Here is a 10,000-nt window from a genome sequence, read left to right as displayed (position 1 = left end):
ATATTGTTAAGGAAAAAATTGCATGCATTCAGACGCCAGAAGCATGTTTTCTCTGAAGGGAGATTCTCTGCGTCACCGATCGCTGGAATGAGTTTCAGTCAACAGTTTACCAACAGCGAACACCATGAAAGCTTCATCAGAAAAGGTCGCCAGGTGGGACACTGACCCGTGGAAGGATGGTAAATAAAGCGAGTGAGGGCTTTAAGCAAACCTTTTGCCTCTACCTCTCCTGGCAAGTTGTCCAGCTAAGATAGCAAGCCAAACCCACGGCGCTCCTTCTGTGTCCAACTGCTCGTAGCGCTCGTACTCGCTGAAAGCGCAGCATGGCCACCAGATCGCTTCGCCTTCCCTTCATAGAGAGATGAAGCAGCCAAGTGTATGGTGACACATATCTAACCACATGACCACAACACAGAAGGACTTACAAAAACATTAACTGCCCTAATGAATCCTGATTATGCAGGTGAGCTCAGAACATCATGCATTATTCCCTTTTTGAATTATGGTGAAATTCTGCGTATGATTGATTTTTCCGGCTCACTTGAATCAACCAAAAATTACACTACAAAACATTAAACTTTTTAGCATTAATAATTCTCACACATTACAAAAAAGTTTTTTAAAAGAAAAAAATTTGTTTATAACAAAATTATATTATTATAAACAGTATTTGAAATATTGAAAAAAAAAAAAATATATATATATATATATATATATTTTTTTTTTTTGAGCGTTCCTGAAGCTCAAACAGTAGTACAAGGCACTCAGAATGCCATGATCATGGGTTTGATTCCCAGCAAAATTCATGAATGAACCAGAAAATTAACACTTTCAGTATAAGCGTACATTTCTTTGAATAAAAAGCATCTGCCAAATGCATAAATTGTTCTGGCAACTGCCTTTAATACATGAGGTAGTCCCATCAAATTGACCCGCCAACATAACAGTATTTTATAGAAATTTTATACCCACATTTCACGAAACTTTTCAGGCATGTTCATGTCTGTAGAAAACATCCTTGACAATTACAAAAATATGTTGCAGGTCAAATTGTTCCAGAAAAAAAAACATAAGCATTTTTTTCCTTCCATAGAAACCAATTATTAAGAAAAGCGCTTGAGATGCAATGAAGCATGTTGCGTTCCTATTTTATGTTCATCTGTTTGCCTGTATATAGTATGAATTATCTTTATGCTATACACTGAATTTGGTCCTCCAACCCTCGATAATTGTGAGATTAGAAGAACCCAGAAATAGTGTGCCGGAATGCTCTACTGTTTGAGGTAGATTTATGAAGTGTGGTCCGTGCACGCTCTCTGACTAATATTACCCACATTCAGTTCAGAACTACAAATACGTGATAAAAACGGTTAAAAACAAAAGCATGTCAAGATGTGCGAGCGGCTTTGAGTTATCTAACAATCAATACATTTAGCAGAGACAAAATATATTTATTTAATGTGATCTCTGATTGAGTCATCTGCAACAATGTGAACTTTTATCTACAAATGTCTGTTTGTGGCCCAATTAATTATTTTAATGCATCATGCATGCCAGAAACCGACTGACAATTGTTGGCTGAGGGACAGTGCAGTTTAGGTTTGCTACTGATTGGATCCTGCGTAGAGGACGTGTTGCCTCTAGTCATTCACAGCTAAATTAATACGACCCTGTGTGTGATCATTGCTAAATACATATCACATGAAATAGAATATTAACAAGGGTGATATATTTTGCATCGCCTATGTTGTTCTTTAGACTCATATCACCGTGCCCTGCATTCTAATAGAACTGCATGCACACAGTCAGTCATCCAGCTGCTGCTTCAGGTTTAATAATCTGAATGCATTATTTGTTTTAATCACACAAAATGAAGACTTGTCTTAAATGGATCAGCTCTTGTTGTATGCTCTGCTGCAGGTCAGGGTGTCCTGCAGCTAATGAGACTGAGATGTCTAGACTCTCATCACTCGCTCCTCCACTCTATTAATTCTCCAGAAGTTCATCTGAACTCTTGTATTTTTCACTCAATCCCCTTGCTTCATTGTCTCTTACCCTTTCAGTGTTGAAAATCTCCAGTCCTCTTGGCGTTCTTGTAATTCGTGACTCGCGAGTTATGCACATATAATATCTAACCCTTAAGATCTCCACAGAATAGACGCAGTCAGTGTGATTATATCAGGATGAAGCTTTAATAGTCATAAGCTGAACACAGCATACTTCAGAACAGATCGATTTCAGTCACACCCATCTGTCTCTACTTCGTTCATATATACAGCCACAGCTCTTCGCCCATAAAGGACAAGACATTCGTTGATCACCCAACATAATTAATTATATCTGGAGTGACATTTAACGTTCGTGGCTCAAAAACATTTTGATTTTGGTTCCAGTCCACACTTTTAGATCTTTAGTGATCTGTAGAGGCTGTTGCATGTTGGCAGCACTGACTCTAATCGTATTTATCGCTCTGTTGGTCCTTTCTTTCTACTAAAACGCCTCTGTGCATATTCAAACAACAGAGAGCGAAGAAAAAAAAAAAAAATTGGTTCTCTGTCGGTGCTATTTAGTCTTGCGTTTTTTAACCGAAATATTAAACATTCTGAAATCAATATAGAAAATGACTTAAGATATTAAGATGGCTGTTTATGAAACAAATTACTTCAAATTAAGTGTCAGTTAGTTTATGAGCAAACGTTCACCGTGGGAATAAAACAATCTGCCAGGTCTGGACAGGTGGCGAAATCAAACTCAGTGTCTACGCCAATCAGGAAAACAAGTTTTATGTTCTGACCTACAGATTACTTTTGTGTGCATGAAATCACGTAATTATGATACGTTTCAGAAAGAAAAGACTTTATATTCTCAAGTCAGTTTTGTGGGTGTGTGGGTGTGTGTGTGTGTGTGTTTGTGTATGTGTGAGAGGGAGTGTGTGTGTGTGTGTTGTGTGTGTGTGTCGCGAGCGTGTGTGTGTGTGTGTGTGTGTGTGTGAGAGGGAGGTGTGTGTGTGACTGTGTGTATGTGAGTGTGTGTGTGTGTGTGTGTGTGTGTGAGTGTGTGTTGTTTTGTGTGTGTGTGTGTGTGTGTGTGGTGTGTGTGTTTTGTGTGTGTGTGTGTTGAGTGAGAGGTGTGTGTGTGTGTGTGTTGTGTGTGTGTGTTTGTTGTGTGTGGGTGTGTGTGTGTGTGCGGATGTGTGGGGGGGTGGGTGTGTGTGGTATGTGTGAGGAGGGAGTGTGTGTGTTGTGTGGTGTGCTGTGTGTGGTGTGTGTGTGTTTGTGTGTGTGTGTGTGTGAGTGAGTGTATCTGAGTGTGTGTGTGTGTGTGTGAGGAGTCGTGTTGTCGGTGAGTGTGTGTGGTGTGTGTTGTGTGTGGTATTGTGTTTGTGTGTGTGTGTGTGTTGTGCGTGAGTGGTGTGTGTGTGTTGTGTGTGTGTTGGGTGGTGTGTGTGTGTGTGATGTGTGTGTGTGTAGTGTGTGTGGTGTGTGGGTGGTGTGTGTGTGTGTGTGGGTGTGTGTGGGTGAGTGACTGAGGTGTGTGGTGTAGTGGATGTGTGTGTGTGTGGTGTGTGGTGTTTGTGTGTGTGTTTGTGTGTGTTGCTGTGTGTGTGTGTGTGTGTGTGTGGTGTGTGTGATGAGTGTGTGTTGTGTGTGTGTGGGTGTGTGTGTGTGTGTGTGTGGGATCACACTCGCTCCAGCCAGTGCAGTGATGCTGCCATGGGTATTCTCGGTCTGAGCAGTACGTCCGGCGCAGCTGTGAGCTTCTGACCCTTTTTATCCATCATTTTTCTACGACACTTACTCCACCTGTGAACACAATTCACCGGTCAGCACTCAACACTCGTATAGTTCAGAATTAAAATTATACAAATATTTTCTTTTAAATTAAATATTAAATAAAAAGATTTTAAACATAAAACAATAAATCCACAACTAAAAATATTATTTTAATACCATATATATATATATATATAATATAATAAATACAATATAAAATAGAATTTATATTAAAAAATAGAAAAATCAGTAAAAAACTCACAAATTTATTTACTAGCTGCATATAATGTGAGAATGATCTGAGATTGGAGAACTGTGGAGATGTGAATATGTTTGTGAGAATGATCTGAGATTGGTTGAAAATCTCAGCTCTAAGGTCCACGGTACGAGGTGTGTAGTGCAGTGGGTGTGACCTGATGACCTGTGCTTTGAAGAGCTCGCGTTTAGTTTATCACTGTATACCCGTACCGTCTGTGACAAACATCCCAGTCAACCTGATGAGAGAGAGAGAGAGAGAAAGAGAGATGAGAGAGAGAGAGAGAGAGAGAGAGAGAGAGAGAGGTCATGAGAATACTGTTTAACTCAGCAAACACTGGTAAAGCTGCTGTGTTTTAACAGTACAACTAATCGTCCTTATGTTTACACTGATGCATTTTGCAGATTGGCTTTTATCCAAAGCGACCTACATTGCATTTAAAGTAAACATTATTTTTAATCAATTTATTCTCAACAGTAGCTTGATTCTCTGGGAATGCATGCACTGATAACAGCCTGAATGCAAATCAAGTCACTTTGGATAAGAGCATCTGCGTGATGCATGAATGTAATTAAGGGTTTAGTTTGCTTTGTGTCATTGAGTCAGAGCTGATGTTGTGCATCTGTTCCTCCAGAGCGCAGGTCGTCGCTCACCGGACGTCCTCTCGGGCCAGCAGGTCCAGGAGTTTGGCCATGTCTCCGGGCCGGTCGGTCAGCTGCACCGTGAAGCGACTGACTCTGTCGTCCAGAACCAGAGCTCGCTCCACACACTGCAGAACCAGGTCCAGCTCCATGTTTGCGCTGCTCACCACCACAGCCACCCTGCAGCACACAACACACCCTTTACACTCAACTTACCTTCACTTATATTTTCATTTCTTCTTTTTCTATATACAGGGTTTCCGCTGGTCCTAGTTGAATCAAAAAAAAATCTTAAATTGTACAAGAACGTTTTAATTATGATTTCAGGAGTTTTTAAATTTGGGGACGGAAAGACCAGAATTCCAATGTGGCTTAAAGTGAAGATTAAACTTCGAAAGGCGATGATTTCATTAAATAGACATGAGTGCTGCACTGCTTTGTGTTCTGCTTTTTTAAGAAAAGGGATGATTCAAAAGACTTTTTATGGCCTTAAATGTGATACACTAAATTTAAGACTTTTTACCAGGGAAGCTGTATTTATTTCTTTCATTCCGGAGGCTCCTGCTGGTGGGAGAGTGTGATTTTATTTTTTTTAAAGTATTTCTGCTGTTTCTGTTCAGAGCAGTGCGGAAATCAACCCATTTTACTCCGCAAACACATGCTAATGAATTATAGAAATCTAAACATTTAAGACACTAAGACATATTTATATGTTGTTGAATTAATATAATAATTGATTGATAATACACTGCAAAAAATGCTTTTCTTAGAATTTTTAGCAAAATTGTATTAGTTTTTGTTTAAAACAAGGAAAAATATATTTTTAGGAAAAAAATTGCATGCATTCAGAGCCAAAGCTTGTTTTCTGAAGGAGATTCTGCTCAACAGATCGCTGACATGAGTTCAGTCAACAGTTACCAACACGAACACCATGAAAGCTCATCAGAAAGAGTCCAGGTGGACACTGACCCGGTGAGGATGGTAATAAAGCGAGTGAGGGGCTTTAAGCACCTTTTGCCTCTAAGCTCTGGCAGTTGTCCAGCTAAGATAGCAGCCAAACCCACGGCTCCTTCTGTGTCCACGGTCGAGCGCTCGTACTCCTGAAAGCGCAGCATGGCCACCAGAGCGTCCGCCTCCCTTCAGAGAGAGATGAAGCAGACAAGTGTAGCGTGAACACATATCTAACCACATGACACACACAGAGAGACTAACAAAACACTTAACGTGCCCTAATGAATCACTGATGATGCAGGTGAGCTCAGAACATCAATGCAATTATTCCTTTTTATTATGGTGAAATTCTGAGTATGATTGATTTTCCGGCTCACTTTGAATCACCAAAAATTACACTACAAAACATTAAACTTTTAGCATTAATAATTCTCACACATTACAAAAAAAGTTTTTAAAAAAGTGAACATTTGTTTATCACAAAATTATATTATTATAAACAGTATTTGAAATATTGAAAAAAAAAAAAAAAAAAAAAAAAAAAATATATATATATATATATAATATATATATATATATATATTTTTTTTTTTTTTTTTTTTTTTTTTTGAGCGTTCCTGAAGCTCAAACAGTAGTACAAGGCACTCAGAATGCCATGATCATGGGTTTGATTCCCAGCAAAATGCACATGCATGAACCAGAAAATTAACACTTTATAGCGTACATTTCTTTGAATAAAAGCATCTGCCAAATGCATAAATTGTCTGTGCACCTGCCTTTAACCATGAAATTAGTCCGTCAAATTGACCCGCCAACATAACAGTGTTTATAGAAATTTTATACCCACATTTCACGAAACTTTTCAGGCATGTTCATGTCTGTAGAAAACATCCTTGGACAATTACAAAATATGTTGCAGGTCAAATTGACCCAGAAAAAAATATAAGCATTTTTTCCTTCCATAGAAACCAATTATTAAGAAAACGTTGAGATGCAATGAAGCATGTTGCGTTCATATTTTATGTTCATCTGTTTGCCTGTATATAGTATGAATTATCATTATGCTATACACTGAATTTGGTCCTCCAATATCTCTCGATACATTAAGTCACATTAAGTGTTTTACAGTTGAATCCTGCAAGGCTCTAATAATATAAACTAGGTTTTGGAGCATGTGTGATACGGTTGAATTGTTCCAGCAGTTAGGGCAGAACAGAACATGTTAAATTGATTTCCAAGAGACTATTGTTGGCTTTTATTTTATTTTCCTTTGCGTTAGCATTCCTGTGACTCAAACAGTAGAGTACAGCTTTGGTTTTGTCAAGCTCTTGGGTTCGATGCATGGACTGATAATGAATGAACCTCGAATGCAATGTAAGTTGCTTTGGATAAACCTGTTTGCCAATATGCATGAATGTCAGATTTGATAGGAAACCTCTAATAACAACTGAGCAGTTTTCCTGTGTATTCTGGACACCCGGATCAACACCAGAACGGAGCCAGTGATCTTCAAGATACCTGACAGAGATGACTTTGTCCACGGTTTTCTTGGCCAGCTGGAAGGCGTGTGTGCCCAGAGAGTGATCCATCAGATCTGTGTGAGCGAACAGAGCACAGACGCATCAGAGCGGCTCACGGGAGACAGCGGTAAGAGAACGGTTCGTTTTTACCTCTGTAGAGTTTCTTGTTGGGGTTGCAGTAGAGGTCTTTAATGGGAGCGTCTGTTTTGAGCGACTGCAGCAGAAGAGGAAACTCCTCCGGTTCAACACCCTGTTAGAGACACAGCATGCTTTAATCACAACACATTATCTGACAGTATATTCATATCTGATGCTCTTCACGCATATGCATGAGTTCACTCAGCTTTAGCCAAGTGCAGCATGAAGCCGGAGCCGTTTCCATCAGACTGCACTCACTATGACGGAGATGCAAGGGTTCAGGTGTTTGATGGCAGCTGCGGTTCCCACCAGGAGCCCACAGTGTCCACCTGCAGGAACGATGACCGCGTCCAGCTTGGGCACCTGCTCGTAGATCTCCAGACCCACTGTTCCCAGACCTGCCAGATACACGGCGCTGTCGTCCCTGCGGAGGAGTGAGAGACGGATCCGTCAGACACGCCAGACGATCTGTTCAGCGCTCAGGGTTGGGATCTTTTATTAGTTAGAATAACACGATAAAAACTTTGTATTGATGGAAACTCTTTGAGCTTATTCTTTGTATAGATTCCACTTTTACTGATGCACAGACAAACTAACGCATCTTTTCTAGTACTTACACTCACTTAAATTTTGGAATAATTAAGATTTTTAAAATTTTTTTGTAATTGTCTATTTTTGAATTTTTTTTGTAAGAGATTCAGTTGAATTTTTTTGATATATAATACAGTAAAAAAATTGCTGTTTTCTATGTGAATATCTGTTAAAGTGTAATTTATTTCTGTGATGTGCAGCTGTATTTTCAGCATCATTACTCCAGTCTTCAGTGTCACATGATCTTCAGAAATCATAATAATATGATGATTTGCTGATAGATGTTTTTTTCTGATTATTATCAATGTTCTATAAATTTTATTTTTTTTGTTTTTGTTGCACTTCCAAATCTATCAAATGTTTGGGGTCAGTATTTTTTTTAAAGAAATTAATACTTTTATTCATCAAGGATGTTTATTATCTATGTTATGTTTGGTTCTATTTCAGATAAATGCTATTCTTTTCAACTTTCTATTAATCTGTGAATCCTGAAAAATAAAATGCATTACAGTTTCCACAAAAATATGAACTGTTTTCAACATTGATAATAATCAGAAATGTTTCTTGAGCAGCAAATCATCATATTATTATGATTTCTGAAGATCATGTGACACTGAAGACTGGAGTAATGATGCTGAAAATACAGCTGCACATCACAGAAATAAATTACAGTTTAACACATATTCACAGAGAAAACAGATGTTTTTTTTAATTATTATTTTTATTTATTTTTTTTTTATTTTTTTTTTTATAAATGCAGAAGAGACTTCTTTCAAAACCATTAGCTAATCCAAATTATTCCATACATCTGACAGATAGTGTGCAGAATGAAGAACATCTCTGGCCTCTTCTGAGGTTTTTAGGGTCATGAGTCTGAACTGTAGACGTCGCTGTAGAACTCAGAGAGTAGAAGTGAATCTCATGATAAATGAGTCCAAGGAGTCGAGATAATGAAGATGCAGACTGTCTGTCTGTGCAAACTCACCATCATGACGTCAGACTGTTGTCTACCGTGTTAGCATCCTAATATCATCATGCCTTATAGTTGCGCTTACTGTAGCTCTAATGCATGAAGATATTAAGATCATATAAACATCTGATCTAGAGCTGCTCAGATGTGAGTGTTGATGCACTCACTCCTCCAGACACAGGTATCCGTTCTCTCGGGCCAGGTGTCTGGCGTGGCTGATGGAGTCCCGGGCCGTGCTGCCGTAGGAAATAACCATAGCGCCGTAGTCTCTGTACATGCGCAGGCGCGGAGGAGAGCTGCACGCCGGCATGATGACGAACACCGGGATCCTCAGCTCCACCGCGTGAAACGCCACCGCCATCGAGAAGCTGGAGTCCGTGGCCACGATCACACCCTTCCTCTGGTGATCCTGGAGCAGCACACGGTCACACTCAAGCATTCACTGCACAATATTACACTCCACGGGTCAAGAAACCAGAAATCACGGTACTGTAGTCACACAGTATCACTCAGTTTTGTTTGTGTAAAATTAAATATCATTTCTTAAACAGGTGATAATAAAGCTGAGTGCTACCATGTGAATTTTTCTTGGCATATTATTATTATCAGATTTAATGTAAAACATAATATCAGTTATAGTGTATCAGTTCATATGATCATTATAATCGTTCTAATAATAGATGAAATTACACTACAAACATTCACACGTATCATTCAGTTTTATTTTTATAAAATTAAATAGAACATTTATTAAATAAACTAATAAAACTGAGCACTGCTGTACTGCTGTCTAGTTTTTTGACACATATTATATTAATTATATTATCAGTTATATTTTACATTCAAGCTATGATATTATATTTAGTATTGTAATAATATGTGTCAAGAAACCATAAATTACATTTCAAATTTCATGAATATTATTGGTGTTTTTTTTGCTTTTTTGCTTTTTTATTTTTTTTTTTTTTATTTTTATAAAATTTTATTATTTAATAAAACTGTGAATTTTAGTAGTTTCATTTCTGTTTTTTTTTCACACATAAATATAATAATAATTAATAAATATAAATATTATAATGTCAACTGGATTATAATATGTTTGATATATGATATTATGTTTAGTATTAAAATAATATATTTAAAGAAATCCGAAAATTAAA

At 38.0% G+C, this 10,000-nt stretch overlaps 1 protein-coding gene across 2 annotated transcripts in view; it reads right to left on the bottom strand.

Moving 5' to 3' along the window:
- LOC109071692 (L-threonine ammonia-lyase-like) overlaps positions 1–10,000 on the bottom strand; it is a 16,696-nt gene that overhangs the window by 1,872 nt on the left and 4,824 nt on the right. For both annotated transcript variants that reach the window (XM_042769573.1, XM_042769574.1), the window contains exons 4-9: positions 9,008–9,249; positions 7,538–7,703; positions 7,292–7,391; positions 7,140–7,215; positions 5,682–5,807; positions 4,683–4,850 (exon numbers count right to left, since the gene is read on the bottom strand). In XM_042769573.1, the coding sequence (XP_042625507.1) occupies positions 4,683–4,850; positions 5,682–5,807; positions 7,140–7,215; positions 7,292–7,391; positions 7,538–7,703; positions 9,008–9,249 (878 nt within the window). The remainder of the gene's footprint in view (positions 1–4,682; positions 4,851–5,681; positions 5,808–7,139; positions 7,216–7,291; positions 7,392–7,537; positions 7,704–9,007; positions 9,250–10,000) is intronic.

This window comes from Cyprinus carpio, chromosome A13 (assembly GCF_018340385.1).
Source record: "Cyprinus carpio isolate SPL01 chromosome A13, ASM1834038v1, whole genome shotgun sequence".
NCBI classification, from domain to species: Eukaryota; Metazoa; Chordata; class Actinopteri; order Cypriniformes; family Cyprinidae; genus Cyprinus; species Cyprinus carpio.
This window is presented reverse-complemented; position numbering and strand designations above follow the sequence as displayed.